Raw genomic sequence first — 20967 nt, 5'->3', positions numbered from 1 at the left:
CATCCCCCTTTCCACCTTCTGTAGTGTCGTCGCCACCCGCTGCTGCCGCTCAAAGTTTTATGTATCTATCTCTCTCACGACGGTTGAAGAGCTTGTGGACAACAGAGGAAGTTGGATTGAGAAGCTCTTTGATGAGGACGTTGAGCTTGCTGACGTCTTTGTCGTTGCCAGACACCTGCTCGCAGACGAGCTTGAAGTCGAGGGTGAGGCGGTTTAGCTACATCACCGCTTCACGTCACCACATCCCCACCTATCTCCTTGCTTGCGCCCCCTCCCAGCCGCCATCTTCACTCCTACTTTTACATCGCTGCCCATTGTCATAATAGTATAAATTACATTGTTACACGAAATTGTAAAAATCGTGTAACATTGTATTTTATATTATTTCACATTTTTTTTTGGCAAAAATGTGTAATTGTACTGTTACATATTTTTCGCGACTACGTATAAATAAATAAAAAAGTGCGTAACACTATATTTTACACAGATACACACTATAAGAGTATTACGGTAAGAAATGTTACTATTTTCACAATTTTATCTGTATAGTTAAACTTTATTTTTATTATATGATTTTGGCTAGAATAGGGTGTTGCCTCAATAAATAAATCCAATAATCAAAACTTGTATTTATGAGAAGTGGACAATTTTAATTTTCCCCCCCTAATTACTAGATGAAAAATAAAATAAAAATAGAGAATTTACTTTGAGAACAAAGTTGAAATGAGTTCCTAGAAGTCTTGCATATTTTACCATAAAATTCTACAATTTGAAATTCTAAATATGTAATACCCCGAATTTTCCTCAATATGATTTTAGAAGAATGATTGGGTTTAGAATTAAGTCGATTTGCACCCCGGAGAAAAATATGCTACTTCCAACAAAGAATGTATTGAAAGCCCTAAAGCAAAATGTTTTCCAATTTTATGATTTACTACTTTTTAATAAAAGTCAGATTTAATACAGATTCGATTAATTTCAATGGGGCTTAATTATATAGATTGCTTTATTTTGGTTTTAAATTCTCGCATGCATCTATTAGAAGCCCAACCCTTAATTTCATAAGCCCAATTACTGTTGCAGATATTTTTATTTATTATATTTAATTATTATTGGAAGGGGATTCATCCACGCTGCCATTTTTCTCCAATAAAACCCCCTCCATGTATAATCCATCAGCCAACTCTCACCAAGCATCAGCCACCGGTGGAGCTCTTCTCTATCTCCATCAGTTTACAAGAAGAAATTTCCATCATATTCTTATCTAATCATCCACAGACAACAACCCACAAAATCAACCATCATCAAGAAATCGAAACCACAGTTCATTATATTCTTATTGCCACTCAATCACATCTCTTTGAAGAAGAAGCTTTTTGTGTGTGTGTTTGTCGTTTAGACAAGAGAAGAGAAGAGGGGGATGGCTGCAGAACGAAGCCGCCGGCGCTGCGCGCCACGGCGGCCGACGGAGGAAGAAAAGGGGGCAGCGGTGCGGTGGTCTTTGCCGCTGCTATGTTGGTCCGGTCGGACGGAGGGAGAAGGCGCCTGGGCAGCCGCTGTCGACGCGGGGGCGGCGACGGAGGTGCTGCTGTCGGCCAGGAGAGAGAAGGGAGGTGAGGGCGACGCTGGACAGGAGTAGGTGGCGGCAGGGGTCGCCGGAGAAGGGGGCACGGCCGCGGCTTGGCGGCTGCAGGGGGAGATCGAGGGAGAAAGGCAGAGAGGGAGAGGGAGAAAGAGGGGTTACGTGGTGTGTGTGTGAGGCGTTTAAATGAGGGCAAGAGAGAAGAGTGGGCTTGGGCCCTTAGCTTATTTTTTTTACTCAATGGACTCGAGGTATATTTTTAGTTGGGCTCATAGTTTGGGCCGTTTTTTTTTAAAAATGGGCTACATTTTTATAACTTGGGCTATTAATTATATTTTTGGGCTGCATTTTTGTATGAAGAAGGCCTCTTATTAAATTACTTTGGGCCATGAATTTATTTATTTGTGAATCGAGTTTTTAAGTAAAAGCCGAGCAAGGATATTATTGAAATCCTTAGCCAAGAAAAATGATTTTTTTTAAGTTTTATGTTGAATTTTTGAAAACCCGGGTGTTGCGAATCTAGTTAGAAATGATGACAAGTCATGAAGGTTAAGTTTGATTTTAGGACTATGAGTTTAAGTTGATAACTTATCTTGTAGGTCTTACAGAAGAGGATATTTAGGCTCTTGTTCAAGCTGAGTTATATTGTTTGGATTTTCTCCAAATCAGGTGAGGCTTTATTTACGAAATGTATGTTTGAGCTAATAAGCTCTGTTTTATGAAATGTTAAAGTTGATGGTTCATGCTTAAAATGTTTTTGCTCTCTATTGGTTATTGCTTCTACCAGAACATTGTTGGCTCCGCCAACCAGAACATTGTTAGCTCTGCTAACCAGAATTGTGTACGTACACCAGAACCTGTTGTCTCGAGAGATCGGTGACAACCAGTTGTAGATAGCATGCCCAATAGATGGCCAGGAAAATATGAGCTCAGATTATTTTAGTATGCATGGAATGACTCACTTTAAAAACATTCTGTGTTATACTGTTTAAGGCATGAATTATCTTTTTCAGTAAATGATTTTTATAAAATATTTTTTTTTAAATGGCTCAACCCACTGAGTACACTAGTACTCAGCCCTGCAATTGTTTTCAAAACCTTTTGCAGATAGAGCAACTGGTAGTGACGTGCGAGGCTGAGGAAGGGTTGTTGCTGTGGATTCTGAAGAAATACTGCGTTTACTTCTGCTAGAATAAATTCACTTAGTGAATATTATCTGATGCCTAACTATATTAATACTTTTATTCATATTTCTAATATGAATTTCATTCTCCATCACTTTTCTAGCGATTGTTTTCCGCATCTATTATATGCTTAGTATGAGACGTTGTCTTGGTCTCAGACCTTCGAACTTCCGATCCTGATAGGGAGAATAATTATGTTATAATGTCGTACTTGCTCTCATTTAAATACGGCATAATGCCAACCCTCAGGGCGCATTACATATTTTATTCAAGTAAAGCTTAGTAATCCTGTCACATAGCCCATTTCTTTTTCTCCCGGGAAATCGGGGCTGTCACAAATGGTATCAGAGCAAAAGTTCTTGGCTCTGAGACCGCTATTTCATTGATGTTGAGTCTAGAATAGCATCTCTAGACTTTTAAGCTACACAGCAACCCTCAGCTCGCTTTCACACCGCTCTCAATAAAGAAAGGTACGCGATTTTAACAAATGTTACTTAAAGTGCGTACAAGTATTTAAAGTGGTTTTAAAAGCAAGAATTCTTGTTAAAAGAAAGTATTTCAGTTGTTGTATTATTTTACAACTAGATTCCCAGAAAAATGTTATTTCGAGTTTTAGCTTGAATAACTAGAAAAGTTTGTCATGTTTTTATGAACAGAAAGATTTGTCATATGTATTTATATGACCAGAAAGTTTGTCATGACCAGAAAAATTTGTCATTTATATGACCAGAAAGATTATCATGACCAGAAAGATTTGTCATATTCATGACCAGAAAGTTGTCATATTTTTATGACCAGTATTTGAGCTTTGACTCCAGAATCAGTTATATGTTACAGGCAGAACAGTCAGTGAAATTGTCATAATGATTTTACGTCTTTATGACCAGCAGCTATTAATAGGCAGACCTAGTTTTTGCCTCAATTATGAGTTCATAAAGGTGTTATTTTCTCGTAGCTAGAGAAATACACTAGATAGTAGCACGAGAATCTTATGAGATAGACTGCTAGCATGAAGTGCTATAGAAGAATCAAGAAAAACTTAGAGTGCTCAACGGAAGCACGTAAACTTAGAATGCTTGAATAGAAAGATAGAACGAAGGCAGATAGAACATGGAAAGACATCACACGAAGAGATAGAACATAGAAGTACAGAATTTAGAAAGATAGATCACAAAAGACAAAGAGAATAGAAGAAGAAGACATAGAAGGATGAGCTGAAGACAAACAAAACGACGAGTGAATTGTTCCACGCAATCTACAAGTATGGAAGACTTAAGGACTTCACAAAGAACGTTTGACATGTGCTATCTTTCAACTAACGGACGAGGCCGATTGTTGGTAGGAATCAATGCAGAGGACTTTAGCGCCACAACAATGGGAAGGGTATACGTGGGAGAATTTCAAGGAAAAGTTGTACGAGAAGTATATTCCTCAGAGTTATCGAATCAAGAAATAATCGGAATTCTGGAATCTTCAACAAGAGAATAAATCTGTCACCGAGTACGATAGACTGTTCGTCCAATTATCACGCTACGCTCCACACTTGGTGGATACTGAAGAGAAAAGAACTGAAAAGTTCAGGCGAGGACTACGACACGAGATAGGAATGCCTTTGGTTAGCCAAGGGATACTAACCTATGCTCAATCTTTGAGCAGAGCACGAGATATTGAAGTTATGATGAAAGCACCTATTCAAGCCTCTGACAATAAGCGTGTGAACAACAAACGAAAAAGAGCATGTCAAAGAACAAATCAGCAAATGCAGCAAGACCAACAAAAAGAGCGAAACGACCAGCAACAAGTACCGTCTTGCCACAAAAATCACTTCGGAGTTTGCAAAGCTGGGAGTGACGCTTGCTACAAGTGTGGAGAAAACGATCATTTTGCTCGACAATGCCCAGGAACACCACAAGGACGTCAGGATAATGGAAGAAATCGAGGCCAAAGGCCACTTCAAATAGCAAGAGCATACGCACTTAATCAACAGCAAGAAGCTCAGGCACCAGAAGATGTAGAAGGTACGACTATATAGAATGGACGTACTAGAATAAGATAAGTTTGTAGTCATAGAAAGTATTTATCCTTTGGGATAATAGTCAGAATTAGAAAAACAAGCATATAGTTCTAGTAGAATCACTATGAAGCAGAATGAGTATATGATAGCTATAAGCTGAGAATGACACTTAGAAGTTCGAAATTTCGAGGACGAAATTTTTTTAAGGAGGGAGGGTTGTAATACCCCGAATTTTCCTCAATATGATTTTAGAAGAATGATTGGGTTTAGAATTAAGTCGATTTGCACCCCGGAGAAAAATATGCTACTTCCAACAAAGAATGTATTGAAAGCCCTAAAGCAAAATGTTTTCCAATTTTATGATTTACTACTTTTTAATAAAAGTCAGATTTAATACAGATTCGATTAATTTCAATGGGGCTTAATTATATAGATTGCTTTATTTTGGTTTTAAATTCTCGCATGCATCTATTAGAAGCCCAACCCTTAATTTCATAAGCCCAATTACTGTTGCAGATATTTTTATTTATTATATTTAATTATTATTGGAAGGGGATTCATCCACGCTGCCATTTTTCTCCAATAAAACCCCCTCCATGTATAATCCATCAGCCAACTCTCACCAAGCATCAGCCACCGGTGGAGCTCTTCTCTATCTCCATCAGTTTACAAGAAGAAATTTCCATCATATTCTTATCTAATCATCCACAGACAACAACCCACAAAATCAACCATCATCAAGAAATCGAAACCACAGTTCATTATATTCTTATTGCCACTCAATCACATCTCTTTGAAGAAGAAGCTTTTTGTGTGTGTGTTTGTCGTTTAGACAAGAGAAGAGAAGAGGGGGATGGCTGCAGAACGAAGCCGCCGGCGCTGCGCGCCACGGCGGCCGACGGAGGAAGAAAAGGGGGCAGCGGTGCGGTGGTCTTTGCCGCTGCTATGTTGGTCCGGTCGGACGGAGGGAGAAGGCGCCTGGGCAGCCGCTGTCGACGCGGGGGCGGCGACGGAGGTGCTGCTGTCGGCCAGGAGAGAGAAGGGAGGTGAGGGCGACGCTGGACAGGAGTAGGTGGCGGCAGGGGTCGCCGGAGAAGGGGGCACGGCCGCGGCTTGGCGGCTGCAGGGGGAGATCGAGGGAGAAAGGCAGAGAGGGAGAGGGAGAAAGAGGGGTTACGTGGTGTGTGTGTGAGGCGTTTAAATGAGGGCAAGAGAGAAGAGTGGGCTTGGGCCCTTAGCTTATTTTTTTTACTCAATGGACTCGAGGTATATTTTTAGTTGGGCTCATAGTTTGGGCCGTTTTTTTTTAAAAATGGGCTACATTTTTATAACTTGGGCTATTAATTATATTTTTGGGCTGCATTTTTGTATGAAGAAGGCCTCTTATTAAATTACTTTGGGCCATGAATTTATTTATTTGTGAATCGAGTTTTTAAGTAAAAGCCGAGCAAGGATATTATTGAAATCCTTAGCCAAGAAAAATGATTTTTTTTAAGTTTTATGTTGAATTTTTGAAAACCCGGGTGTTGCGAATCTAGTTAGAAATGATGACAAGTCATGAAGGTTAAGTTTGATTTTAGGACTATGAGTTTAAGTTGATAACTTATCTTGTAGGTCTTACAGAAGAGGATATTTAGGCTCTTGTTCAAGCTGAGTTATATTGTTTGGATTTTCTCCAAATCAGGTGAGGCTTTATTTACGAAATGTATGTTTGAGCTAATAAGCTCTGTTTTATGAAATGTTAAAGTTGATGGTTCATGCTTAAAATGTTTTTGCTCTCTATTGGTTATTGCTTCTACCAGAACATTGTTGGCTCCGCCAACCAGAACATTGTTAGCTCTGCTAACCAGAATTGTGTACGTACACCAGAACCTGTTGTCTCGAGAGATCGGTGACAACCAGTTGTAGATAGCATGCCCAATAGATGGCCAGGAAAATATGAGCTCAGATTATTTTAGTATGCATGGAATGACTCACTTTAAAAACATTCTGTGTTATACTGTTTAAGGCATGAATTATCTTTTTCAGTAAATGATTTTTATAAAATATTTTTTTTTAAATGGCTCAACCCACTGAGTACACTAGTACTCAGCCCTGCAATTGTTTTCAAAACCTTTTGCAGATAGAGCAACTGGTAGTGACGTGCGAGGCTGAGGAAGGGTTGTTGCTGTGGATTCTGAAGAAATACTGCGTTTACTTCTGCTAGAATAAATTCACTTAGTGAATATTATCTGATGCCTAACTATATTAATACTTTTATTCATATTTCTAATATGAATTTCATTCTCCATCACTTTTCTAGCGATTGTTTTCCGCATCTATTATATGCTTAGTATGAGACGTTGTCTTGGTCTCAGACCTTCGAACTTCCGATCCTGATAGGGAGAATAATTATGTTATAATGTCGTACTTGCTCTCATTTAAATACGGCATAATGCCAACCCTCAGGGCGCATTACATATTTTATTCAAGTAAAGCTTAGTAATCCTGTCACATAGCCCATTTCTTTTTCTCCCGGGAAATCGGGGCTGTCACAAAATAAAATATTATTCGCTCCATCCACGATATTGTTTTCACTTTTGCCATTTTGATCAACTTACAATATTATTTTCACTTTCATTCATAGAGCTGTAGGTCCACAAACTCCACTTACAATAATAGTAAAACTTAAACTCCACCCACAATAATACTCATTATTATCAACTATCATCTATCATTTTTTTTAAATCTCATGTCGTCCACAAAGTAAAACGATATTGTGGATGGAGAGGTATCTCTTAATTTTAAAACTCCAACTTCAGTTGACGTCTAATGACAAAATTGAGTTGTACAAATAGATATTGATTGGAATAAAATATGAGTCCGACCATGGCGGCAACAAGGTTAGGGCTTGGAATTATGCGTTGATTTGCAGTAATTAAGAGCATTGGGATCACTCTACTTGATGCCTCTTACTCGAGTAGAGGATGCGTCGAGTAGGGCGATGATGCCCATCGATACTCGAGGACACCTCGATGCTTCGGGTAGTCCTTGAGCGGCCAAAATTCGAGCACGCGTCGAATTTAAAAAAAAAAAAAAAGATTTTGAAAATAGGTGGAATGTGACCGCTTGCAGTCTTGGTACTCAGTCTTTGACCGATTTTTATTTATTTTTTCTTTTTTTCTTCTTTTTAATTTATGTAGTTTTTTAATTGTGTTATTTAGGTTTTAATTAAGTATTTTTAAATTATGTCTTTAGGTTTTTATTTTTTTCGTATGTTGCAGGATTTTAAATTAATGCAATTTAAATTTGAATTAAATTGTGCTATTTAAATTTAAGCAATTAAATTTAAATGAAAAGAATAAATATCAAAACTAAAAAAATCAAGTAGACTATCAAGTAAGAGGTGGACTTGGGTGAGGGCGCCCACCCATGCGGCCGAGTCGACCCGCGCCCCAACCCTGACCCGGATCCGCGCCCATTTGATCCGTCGCCCCAAATTATTACATTTGTTTATAGTAAATGTTACTTTTAATAAGCATAACATATACATTTATTCACACAAATATATACTTTTGTAAATATAAATATTTATCTTCATTTAATATAAAGTATTATATTTTTTAAACCCTAAATCCTCTAAACTAAACCCTAAACCCTATAAACTAAACCCTAAAACCTGAACACTAAACCCTAATAGGAGTATTTACTTTTAATGAGCATAAGATATACATTTTGTCGCACAAATGTATACTTATGGTAATATAAATATTTACCTTCATTCAATATAAAGCATTATACATATCAATAATTACTTTTTCTTATGATAATAATTATTTGATCAAATAATAATATTGTTATTTATGTTTATTAAAAGTAATCATTGATATAATAAAAAGTAATAATTGATATGGAGAAATGTAATATTTCAAAAATATTATATTTATTGTAATTATTGTTGTACTAAAAAGTAATTATTGTTATAATAAAAAGTAATTATTATTGTTATAAAGAAAGGTAATATTTTTAAACCTAAAAATAAGTATTAACCATCATTCAATATTTTTTAAAACTAAACACGGAATACTAAACCTTAAACACTGAATACTAAACCCTAGTCATTCAATAATAAACCCAAATGGAAATATTTACTCTGTAATGGAAATACTCACTTTTATTTATCATAAGATATACATTTTCATACTTAAATGTATACTTATGTGAATATAAGTATTACCCATCATTCAATAGAGTTCGAGGGTTTTCTAGGACACTAACTTAGGTTGATTTGAAAATTAGGACAAAAACTTTTGGACTTGTAAAAATAGGACACTAATTTTTTTTTAGAGTAAAATAGGACACTAATTAATAAGTGTTGCACCCGCAAGACATTTCTCAGCCAATTATCAGCCGAGAAATGTCATATTTTTACGACGCTTATTAATTAGTGTCTTATTTTACTCTAAAAAAAAAATTAGTGTCCTATTTTTACAAATTCAAAAAATTTTGTCCTAATTTTCAAATCAACCTAAGTTACTGTCCTAAAAAGTCCTCTGACTCTCATTCAATATTTTTAAAACCTAAACACTGAATACTAAACCCTAAACACTGAATACTAAACCCTAAACCTTGAATACTAAACTCTAATCCATAAAAAAAACCCTAAATAATGAATACTAAACCCTAATGAAAATATTCACTTTTATTTATCCTAATATATACATTATTGTGCATAAATGTATACTTATGTGAATATAAGTATTACCTATCATTCAATATTTTGTAAACTCTAAACATTGAATACTAACCCTAAATAGGGAATACTAAACCCAAAACACTGAATACTAAACCCGCCATTCAATAATAAACCCAAAAGAAAATATTTACTTTTATTTTATGTAAGATATACATTTTCATGCTTAAATGTATACTTATGTGAATATAAGTATTAACCATCATTCAATATTTTTTAAACCTAAACACTGAATACTAAACCCTAGCCATTCAATAATAAACCCAAATGGAAATATTTACTTTTATTTTATGTAAGATATACATTTCTATGCTTAAATGTATACTTATGTGATGTAATGTAATGTTTCTAAATTATTACATTTGTTCACGATAATTGTCACTTTTATTTATAAAAATTTGTACTTTTAGTTATTTGCTCAAATAAATATTACATTACATCATATCATTAGTTACTTTACCTCACGACAATGATTACTTGAATAATTATTTATTAATTTTCTTTATTCTAGTATTTATTTATACATTACTCAAAATAATAATTATTATTATAATGAAAAATAATTATTGACATTGAAGAAATATAACGTTTTTGAAGAAAAACAATAAATAAACGAAAAATAAAAAAAATACCGAAAGGATAAAAAAATCAAAATATATTAAAAATGCAAAAGAAAAACCGTAAATTTTTTAAAAAATACTGAAAAGAAAAAAAACATATAAAAAATGCAAAAAAAAAAGAAAATAGGAAAAGGGAAAAAAATATACAAAAAAGAAAGAAAGAAAGAAAGAAAACCATTAAAAAAACCAAAAATTGTAATTTAAAAAAAAAAGGGAAAATGTGCAAATACACCCTCCTAGGTGTAGCCCTTATAGTGTATACCTCCCCTTACTCTATGTGAGTGAAACTAAACCCCCAAACTAAAAAAAAAATGGAGCAAATAAGCCCCTCACCCTAGACGCCGTCTTCTCACCGTCAGTCAACCTATTTTTTTTTTTTAATTTGCTGTGGGGCCCACCCAAATTATCATCCAATTTTTGAGGACCAGAATCAACACAAATGGTCGCCGGAAAAGTTAAAACGGCAATGGGATTGCAGAAATCGCCAGCTCAAACGAAGACCCAGCCCGATGCCTCCACGCCGAGCTCCGGCAAGCACCAGCCGCAGGGCCAGAAAGGCTCTGGTGCCGACTTCTCCCGCTCTTTCGGCGTCTGTTTCCCACGCTCCTCCGCGCAGGTCTAGCCGGTGCTGGAGAGCGAGATTTTGAGTAAGGATTGTGAAATTGACGAACGAGGCACCCTCGATTTTGGGCAGATTCGTCTTGACGGTGCCAAGGTCTCAGGCTACCACGCCGACAACGTGGCACCCTCGATTTTGGGCGGATTCGTCTTGATCCGCAGCTACGAGCCCTTGGAGCTAATGCAGCTGAAATTCCCCCAAGAGAAGAGTCTGTATTTCGTGCTGGTGAATCCGGAATTCGAAGCCCCAACGAAGAAGATGAGGGCGGCGCTGCCGCCGGAGGTTTCCATGTCGAACCACGTGTGGAACTGCAGCCAGGCGGGGGCTCTGGTGGCGTCGGTGCTGCAAGGTGACCTAATTGGATTGGGGAAGGCGCTGTCGTCGGATAAGATTGTGGAGCCGAGGCGGGCGCCGCTGATTCCGGGGATGGATGCGGTGAAGAAGGCAGCAATCGAGTCAGGAGGTGCCAGGTCTCAGGCTACCACGCCCAAAATCGAGGGTGCCACATCAAATTAAAAAAAAAAATAGGTTGACTGACGGTGAGAAGACGGCGTCTAGGGTGAGGGGCTTATTTGCTCCGTTGTTTTTGAGTTGGGGGGTTTAGTTGCACTCACATAAAGTAAGGAGAGGTATACGCTATAAGGGCTACACCTAGGAGGGCTTATTTGCACCTTTTCCCAAAAAAAAAAGCCAAAAAGACAAAAGGAAAAAATCGCAAAAAAGGGGACAAGAGGATTCGAACTGGGAACTGGTTTAAGGGATTGGTATCCAATTACCACTACACCACCATGCAATTATGTGTAATGTCTCAAAATATATACAAATAGGTTTAATAGGCGGGTGACCGCATCGTATGCAGACACCCGCACACAAGTTTTTGCCATCAAGTAACCCCACTATGGCCTCATCTACTCAATGTAGTCCCCTATTATTAAGTAAGCTATCAAGTAAGCCCAATGCGGATGCTCTAAAAAGCGCCAAACAAGCTCGAAAAATGTACTAACGGAACATGAAAAAGACACTAAAAAAAATACTAACTAATACAACTCATGTTCAAAAATATCAATCACCACAGCTTCATCTCTGAATATTTTATTTTTCTTCTTTTTTTCTTCACTATCTAATGTAATAATAAGTAAAGCTGTAATCATCATACCCGACGTGTCGGGTCGACACGACAACGATGGAACGACGCCTCCGTGACCCGACATTGCCGATTCTAACCTGTATGAGCAACTGTGACGTGTGTGTGTGTGTGTGTGTGAGGATTATAGCGGCTACTGATCTCCCTCGTTACCTAGAATGACACCGGTAGACTACTCAAAAACGCCAACGTGTGGGGAGATGTCGACTTCCCAAAGAGGGAACACCACGGTGGGAGCTTCCCAAGAATGGTCTCCATCGGTGGTGTCAGCCTGTCCACGTCCGTTCTGAGCCTCAGGAGGTGCTCGTCTCCGGCAGTGGCCGTTTGAGTGCTGTTTCTGGACCAGAACAACGAGAGGTGAAACTTGGTCGGCGCCTTCCTGCCACCCGAGAACTGGATGGTGTGCCATCCGTCCACGCTGCTCTTCTCACCAAGCGTAATCAGCTCATCAGAGTCTGCGTCTGTAGATAAAGACGAGACAAGTGATGAAGCGCAAGTACTTCATGTAGCAATGACATGACGCGTCTACAGAGTTGAAGATTAGATGGATACCTTTCAAGTGGAAGTCTTCGATTTCTCCAGTGTTGATCCCTAGAGACCAGCGCGTAGAAATTGTGGTGTCGATGAGAATTTGAGTCTCTCGGCTCTCTCCCCTCGTGTCCTTTGCTACATGGATCGATGGAATGTCGGATTTCAGCCATCCGGTTCCGGCGCCTTTGTCCGTCCAGCAACTGTAGTTGACAGAGAATGTAACAAAATCTGAATATCTAGCCCTGCCACAAGCAAATCCTTCTCCAATATGATCAGCCTCCTTGATCAAATTTCCGGGAGTCGTTGAGAACATAGAAATATATGAGACCGGTTCGAGATCTCCACCGTTTACTCGTGTTGCATCCACGACGTGTACGACCTGGACACCAAGAAAACGTTAAGATTCTACAATTTCTTATTTTTTTGTCGCTTTATGGCTGCGCATGCGGTAAAACCTAAATCAAACCGCTCGACACCAGTGTTTTTTGAAATTTCGACCGAATCTACAGAACTTCGACCAAAGCCGAATTTAAGGTTGCTTGTCCTGACCGTTTCAGCCGAAACCGAACCAACTTAAAAATTTGGTTTCCCCGGCGTTGGTTCGGTTATGCTCACCCCTACTCCAGATGGACTTGTTATAAAAAATAACATTCTTTGATGGTTACTTATGCAAAGAAAAGACCATAGTTAAACAAGATCATTCACACAAACGTTAAACACTCACATTTACAGCTCTAGCTATATCTTCTGTAAATGGTGGAACGATGCCTCCCCACACCGCAACTAGAGATATCACAAGCAGACTACTCGTAGCAACGATAAGTGGTACTTTTGCACCTGGAGAAGAAACGCATACGACAGTCAGTAGAAAAGAGAAACAGGAAACAAAAGAAATGCATAAACAGCATTCGGAGAGCTCATGAAAGAAGATATCTAGAACCAAACAACTTTTTAAAGCTACTCTCAAAAAAAAAAAAAACTTTTGAAAGCTATAATACTCTACCTGTATAACCTATAATGCGATGACGTCAAATGTTCCAATATCTCCTCTAATTTTGAGGCAATGAAATTTTGAGGCAATGAAAATGTTTGTTTGATAAAGAGTGCATTTCCAATTTCACTATTTTTTGTAAATCAATATATGTTGAGCCTGTTTATTAAGCTTTCAGATTAAATGCTCCTTTTTCAAGATTTCACCTAATTTCTAGTAGATTTTTCCTCCAGTTCTACCTCATTAAATTCCATATTGTGATAGAAATATAGATTTTTTCTGCTAGAAAACCATTTACAAAAGTTGAGACGAACAAAAAGGCAGCGTATTGAGTACCTGATATGTGAATATATGACAGTAGATACACCATAGTCAAACATACAATTGCAGCAATGAATATAGCAAGTATGATATTTCCCAACCACTCGGGGCTAGCACCAGGGTTCCTGCAACATAACACCCATATCAAAAGTAATTCTAACTATTTAAAAACAGAAAAAAGGAAGAAAAAAAAAAGGAATTGAAACAAGTCTATGAACTGCTGCATTGAGAAGAAAAAGTTAAGACGAGGGAACAAGGTATGACTTGAAAATAAGGATTCACTGTGCACATTAAACTAGACGAATCAACAAACTCAAAGAGTCAAAGACCTTTCAATTTATCAACTTAATCTTGAAATGGTCATTTTATCTTTAAAGATGCAAGGTATCCAGTCTCACACAGCTCTGCAAAGAAGGAAACGAGACACGAGAACAGAAGAAAATGAATGATAAGGAGTGAGATCCCAGAACCATTACCTTACAAAACGAACGGAAGTTCCAATTATAGTAGCTGACAACCTAATAACCATGCCAGAAGACAGTAGAAAGGGCACGGACAAGCCGATTAAAATTGTTGCAGATTTGAGCGGCTTCGGCAGCCTTGTTGGAGACAATGTTGCTTCAAGAAAACCATCTAGACATACCAGAAGAGGAAAATTCATGAGGAAAGGCATAAAATAAAGGCAAAAACTTGTGGACATCTAGATTTACGGTGTATCACAGCCCAGTTAGGGTTCACCAATCCCCAATTTGGGTTTATTAGTCCCCAAGTAGAGCTTATTATTTCCTAGTTAGGATTTATTAATCACAATTAAGACTTAATTAGGATGGATGCATGGTGGATTAGGATGTCCAGGACTGTGCATCTAAAATAAATGGTTACAAATCAAAAGTTCTGGTAAAGAAAGGATTCATCGTAGAAATTAAGCTGTGGGGGTAACTTACAAGCAAATGCAGGTGATGCTAACCAAGCGAGAGCTAGATAAGAAGAACCTATCCTGTAGTAATTTCCGAGCATCAGGAGAACGAACCATTGCACCAAACCAGATTTAAAGATCCATCTTTCCGCATCTAACTTCGCCAAACAGGTCCGCAAATTAGCAGGTAAGTTTCTCCTTCTTTCGGTGAAAGTACGGGCCAAATACGATTCGAGGATAATAAAACCGACATGTTGACCGGTAAAAGCTCCGAGAAGAGCAGGCGCGCCAAAGAGACAAAGTGCCAGCCATGGGTAGGCGACAAATGGCACCGGTGAAGATGATATGATGGTAAGAACGAACGCAATGGCAGCGGAAAAACTAATGGAAAATATCCACATTAGTACAAGACTCAAACATGCTAGGGCCAACGATGTGACTGCAGAAGAACCGCCCATCAACAACGATGTAGTCCATAACAAAAGGGACTGCATAATTATTGAATTGTAAAGCATATTGGCAAGGCGCTGACGAAACGTGATCATGTATGTTCCCTAGAAAAAGGAATCACGAGTCAGACAATAATTTAGAGAAGCATATATATAAAAGTATTATTGAAGAAATATTCAGGTGATCAAGATACCAGAATGTCGAAATATATAGCTTTCTCCTCATTGGATTCTACATCAGATTCCACGGCCTTGCTTTCCGGGAGGCTGGGGGAGGCAGCTGCATGAAGCAAGAATGCAAGCATATTTTCTCCAAGATGTTGAAGCGAACCAGGTCGTAATAGTTTTAACTTGTCATTCTGCATTTGAAAGTGTTTTTAATCTGTAAGCTCACGTTGTAATTAGGGGCATAATTGCAAAATAAATCACGAACTTACACACATTATGCAATTCTAACCTCACTTCCAAACCTGTAATTAATACCAAATCTTTATAATAATTGCAATTGGGGCTTTCCCTAATTTTTCTGGCAACCAGAAAGATGATGTGGACATCTGCATAGACCAAAAAGATTATGGGGGTGCCAGCTTTGACCAAAATCTGGTAGAGAAGGATTAAACAACGTTGTTTAGCGTGCAGTTAATCACAAAATTGATAAGATTCGAGTATTGTACATTTCAATTTTGCGCTCAATTGCACACTAAACGACGTCCTTTAGTCCATGTTGATGTCCTCTCCATCTTTTCGGTCATAGGGCGTCCATGTCGTCTTTCCAGTTGCAGGAAAAATTGGGGAAGGCATTGCAAAAATTAGAAAGATTTGGTATTTATTTGCAAAGGTTTGAAAGTGAGGTCGAAATTGCAAAATGGGTATAAGTTCATTATTTATTTAGCAATTGCCCCTAAAAATATGCCAAGTTTCTGTCATAGTAAAGAATATACTGCTGCATATTTAGTAGGAAGCTGAAGTTAATCATAGTTGCAGCATAATTCGGCATATTACCTTGGTATGGTACACAGCGGTATTATCTACGTATGCAAAGTCAAGACCTGAAAATCCTGCAAGTTCTTTGTAGACTTGAAAATCAGTTGCAGATTTTATAGCCCCCGAAGAAAAAATATCCTGTAGCATTAAGATATGTGGTAAGGAGAAAGCATAAATTTGGGTACGAAGAGGAGATAATTCCATATTCTTTTTTTCTTTTCCAACAAACCTGAGCAACAATTTGTGCTGATGGGTACTTAGCTACAGAAGCAAAGTTTTCAATTGCCCAAGGATGAGGACCAGCCTGTTGGAAAAGCAACCAACAGGTCAAAAAGGAATATGATTCACTAAGGAGTGAGTTTATCGGTGCTTTCAATGAAAGAAATACTTATAATTTTGCATTCAATAAACTCGCTCTCCAAGCATATTCTGATCAAATGAAGCTAGCAATGTTTATAATTTACATAAATTATGGGCGAGTCTAGAGGAATATGTCAATGGATATATAGTTACATAGAGCCATTGGAAGCATGAAGAAAAAATAAGAGATATTCATGAGTATATGTTATACCTGGAAAATACTAGATTTTCCGCCTATGCCCATCGCTTCCAAATCGACAGCTATTCTTACTGTATCACTCCAAGGATGCTGCAGAAAATATACATCCAGAATCATTCCACATCATTCAAATTACTATTGCTCCATAGAATCGAGACATCATATTTTATTTTGTTTATAAATGAACAAGTAATTTTAAAGATCGCACAACGGTGGACTCGAACCTCAGTCATTTGGCCTCGGGCATTAAGCACTCTACCACTAGAGCAACACATGCACACCAAGACTTCAGGTTTTATAGCTTAAGGATGTCCACATATACACCTTATCTCTTTTTCATCAGAAATGCGAAAATTTCATAAATTTTCATGTTCCTTTCTGTCATAAAACTTCACACAATATTGAAAGACAAAACGGTCAATTAAATAACAGAAAACTGCAGTTTGTTTTCAAAAACCATGATAGCAAGGCAGTTATATTAAACATAAAAATTCTTTGGCATCCATATATCTAAAACTAAGATTTTTTTGTTTTAGCAAATGAAATCGACTGACCTTTATTAATTAAGTGGTAGGTTTATTATAATGTAAAATGTGATTATGATCATACAATTCTCTCCTTATCTATAAATGGTATAAGCTTTATGCGAAGAAAATTTGGTCGCTGCAAACCTGAGTAACAAAGCTGTGAGCACCATTCAAACCTTCCTCTTCCCCAGTATTAAATAAAAATATAACGGCATTCTTGAATCCGTGAGCCCACTGAGAAACTCCTCGAGCAAGCTCAAGCATAACAGCCACACATGAACTGCAATCACCAGCCCCTTCCCTGAAAATCAAATGGCAAAACAAGAACTAAATATTTGCAATTCTGTTGCTATCATTCTGACTCCATTGTGCAAAACAAAAAAATAATAAATATTTGAATCAAGTAGCTAAATGTTACCACCTAATACTAAAATTGCTAATGAAAGGCAAACACTCATGTGCATCAGGATGTACGGTGCATCCACTCTAATCAAATCCAATTAGGGTTCATCAATCCCCAATTGTATACTCCCTCCGTCCACAAAAAAATAGTCTATTTTTGCCATTTTAGGACGTCCACAAAAATTAGTTCCTTTCCATTTTTGGAAACTTTACATCACATGGTGGGCCATTTTATTCACTCACAATACAATTACTTATCATTATTTACGCTAATTTTTAAGTGGGACTCTTTTTCTACTTACAATATACTAACCATTTTTATTAAAACCCGTGTTGTCCCTTTCTAGGACTATTTTTTGTGGACAGAGGGAGTATTACTAACCCGCAATTAGGATCTAATTAGGATGGATGCAACGTGCATCCTCTTAATGAAATTTCCCAATTCTAAGCTTGCCTGAAAAATTAGGTCCCAAAGTGACATAAAGATAAGATATCACCAATTTCCTCGAGCTTTTGCCCTTGTTGAGTAGACTTTTAGTGAGTTTTAGAGGAAGCGTTGTTGATTTAAAAAGAAGATAAGAAACACCAGAAAAAACCAGATCTCGAGAATAATTACACATCGTGATATAGACTGAAAGCATATTGCAAACTTACCCTGCAAAAACAGTGTCGATGTGGGAGGACACCAGAATTGCTCTTTCCCCTGCTTCAGATGCATATTTCGGCGTGATTCTTAATACAACGTGATTCAAATCCGAATAAACAAGGGTTTTGCCTTTAAAAAGGCCACCAACCATATTGTTAGCACCAGATTTTACATGGAAAAGATCAACCTCCACATTAACCTCCCAATGAGCTGTTTTCTTTATAATTTCTGCTGCTTCTGTCACATACTGCAGCAGAAATCGAAAACAAGAAATCCACGTTTCACTCAAACTCCCAAAAATCATAAATCTATGAGGCCATGAAACATAAAAAAAACAATACATTCGAATCTTGGCAAAACTGAAGAGACAACTCTATAAAATCCAAACAAGTTTTCGAGCATACATCATCCACGTAATAAAACGTGCAGAATAAGATTCTAAATAACAATAAAATTGAAAAAGGCATAAATGAGATGGCAAGAGACTACCTTCACTGCACTCTCCAGAGCATCAGAACCAACAGGATGCGGGCCTAATTGAGTCAAAGTTTCGACGTGTTTCATGGCCTCATGCTCCGAAAACCCTCTCTTTCCGACATGCTCGAGTGCCAAGGGTACAGGCAGACTCTCAAACTGGTAATGATACACACCCCAAGCCCCATATATAACCAACACAAACAATGTAAACACTACATAACTTGACCTCTTAGCAATCAGAGCTACATTCTTATCCTTCAACGAATTTTCCCCTTCTCCACCACTATTTTCTTGATTTGTGGCAGAACTAATTGGATTAGGCTTCAAAGAAGCACCTTTAGCCCTCTGTCTCATCTCCCCTCAACTCAGTTTTCAATCAATTCAGTTAAGATAATCCTGAAAATATGAATTTTGAAATAAAGATAGCAGCTTTATGTCAAAATCATGGCAAGAGAGAGTGAAGAGAGAAACCCAGAGCTAAATTCTTCTGTAGTGTGCATATGTGATGTAAATTGAGAGCGAACGGGTATGATTGTTCAAGTATTGAGGATTTTAATATGGGTTTATGCTTTACATTGAACATTAAAACATGGGGAAAAAACAGCATTACCTGAATTGGGATAGTTATGATGATTTTTTTGTCGAAATCAAGAGAGATAGCATGAGAGAGAGAGAGTCTCCGGTTAGTAGAGTTTGATTTTGGCTCCGATTCATAAAGCTGCAGTCTGCAGATTGCAGTGACGTGTGAAATATAACTGCAAGTCAAGCTCTCTTACTACGACGTCGCACCGCTCTTCGAGATCATCATGGCTTCACTTTGAACTCGTATACAAGTATTTTGTACTATTAAGAAAGTAACTAGTTTGTTACATTTCGACGGGAATTAATTATTATATAGTATAAATTTTGTTAATAATTTTAAGTATAAATTTGATAATTATACAATTTGCAGATTATGAACTTTGTTTATATACTTGTATTCGTTTTAAATTTAATTTTAAAAAAAAAATACTATTCATTCTCATTCTCATTCTAAATTCATAATAGTAATATTCACTAATTAGCCGAATATGCTCAAATTTATTAGATATCTAAATAATCAAATATAAGTTGTTACGATAATTAGTTATCTATCTCAATACAAACTCATAACATTTCAAAATAAACATTAATAATAAATAATAAATAAAAAAAATATTAGAGAAAACTTCACATAAACAAATAATCTTTTATTTAGATTCCACAATTAGTGAAGTCTTCCACAAAAAATAAATGTGGATTCCCGAACATCTATATATATGTGTGTATTAACAATAAATACTATGAATAATAAAAACTATATATTTTATGCACTTGTTTAAAACTTACACATTTTTACTCGTGCCAAACCCGATTTAAAAGTACTTTTAATTATTCGCTCGTCCAAACTGACAAACATACGAAGGAGAGTAACTCTCTTTCCAAACATATATAATAATATCCGTTAATTATCCGAACACATTTAGATTTTATAAAATATCCAAATAAACAATATAAATTATTATAGTTATTGATTTATCTAACTCGAGAAAAGCTTACAAGCAGTACGTCTGTTTCTAGACATTACAACATACAAATTGTTATAACTCATTTAATTAATTTTATAAAATATTCAAATAAACAATATAAATTATTATAGTTATTGATTTATCTAACTCAAAAAAAACTTACAATCAATATGTCTATTTCTGTACATTACAAAGTATACATTTATAATAAATAGCATAAATTATAAAAGATTAAAAATTAATTTATAATAAATATAGAAATTATACATTATACGAAATCTTTTTAGAAAAAAATAAGAATTAATGAGAATTGAGGAAAATTAGAATGGATAGATTATATGACGCCACATAGGATAAAATTTATTATTATTATTATTATTATTATTATTATTATTATTATTATTATTATTATTATTATTATGTACTCCCTTCGTCCCCACAAATATGCCTAATTGACTTCGGCATGGATTTTAAGAATTGTGTTAAGTGTTTGTAAGTAGAATATGGGTCCCAAATTATTTACGAGTGTAATACTTCTTTCGTCTCAATAATAACGTTTCAAAAGAATAAGGTACGTAAATTAAGAAAACGTGGATAAAGTAATAGAAAGATAAAGTAAAAGATAATGAGTTTTGAATTCCATCGATTACTTTTAGATCGAGATGCCTCTCGCACCCGCACTTCAAGGGAGATAAAACAAAAAACTAAAATCATATGGAAAC

At 36.7% G+C, this 20967-nt stretch overlaps 1 protein-coding gene and 1 long non-coding RNA gene across 3 annotated transcripts; one reads left to right on the top strand and one right to left on the bottom strand.

The window, feature by feature from the left end:
* Window positions 1-791: 791 nt before the first annotated feature.
* Window positions 792-7207, top strand: LOC131001976 (uncharacterized). The gene is made up of 2 exons (XR_009094089.1): window positions 792-2251; window positions 2690-7207. It is a non-coding gene; the product is annotated as an uncharacterized LOC131001976 (long non-coding RNA).
* A 4544-nt stretch (window positions 7208-11751) lies between these two features.
* On the bottom strand, window positions 11752-19504 carry LOC131001975 (uncharacterized). 2 transcript variants are annotated; one of them, XM_057928638.1, is made up of 14 exons: window positions 19309-19504; window positions 18711-19094; window positions 18230-18468; window positions 17318-17474; window positions 16659-16736; window positions 16317-16391; window positions 16106-16225; window positions 15298-15462; window positions 14683-15208; window positions 14215-14371; window positions 13754-13863; window positions 13151-13263; window positions 12448-12805; window positions 11752-12356 (listed from the first exon to the last, which is right to left on the bottom strand). In XM_057928638.1, exons 2-14 carry the CDS (start codon window positions 19050-19052, stop codon window positions 12049-12051), a joined length of 2748 nt encoding a protein of 915 aa, XP_057784621.1. In that variant the 5' UTR covers window positions 19053-19094; window positions 19309-19504; the 3' UTR covers window positions 11752-12048. The 2 variants fall into 2 exon arrangements, with proteins under 2 accessions (XP_057784621.1, XP_057784622.1); XM_057928639.1 differs by lacking the exons at window positions 18711-19094; window positions 19309-19504 and having other exon boundaries at window positions 18230-18278; window positions 18370-18388.
* Between the last annotated feature and the right edge of the window lie 1463 nt (window positions 19505-20967).

This window comes from Salvia miltiorrhiza, chromosome 8 (genome assembly GCF_028751815.1).
Source record: "Salvia miltiorrhiza cultivar Shanhuang (shh) chromosome 8, IMPLAD_Smil_shh, whole genome shotgun sequence".
In the NCBI taxonomy this organism is placed as follows: Eukaryota; Viridiplantae; Streptophyta; class Magnoliopsida; order Lamiales; family Lamiaceae; genus Salvia; species Salvia miltiorrhiza.
The sequence above is the reverse complement of the archived record's forward strand: the minus strand, read 5'-3'. Positions and strand labels throughout refer to the sequence as shown.

What these genes read in the sequence shown, in the direction of transcription:
- LOC131001975 (XM_057928638.1), bottom strand. Translation starts at nt 19,052, where the DNA reads ATGAGACAGAGGGCTAAAGGTGCTTCTTTGAAGCCTAATCCAATTAGT. An exon ending in CTCTGGAGAGTGCAGTGAAG is followed by an intron (nt 18,469 to 18,710) that starts GTAGTCTCTTGC and finishes TTTCTGCTGCAG; the next exon opens with TATGTGACAGAAGCAGCAGA. An exon ending in CAGCACAAATTGTTGCTCAG is followed by an intron (nt 16,226 to 16,316) that starts GTTTGTTGGAAA and finishes TTAATGCTACAG; the next exon opens with GATATTTTTTCTTCGGGGGC.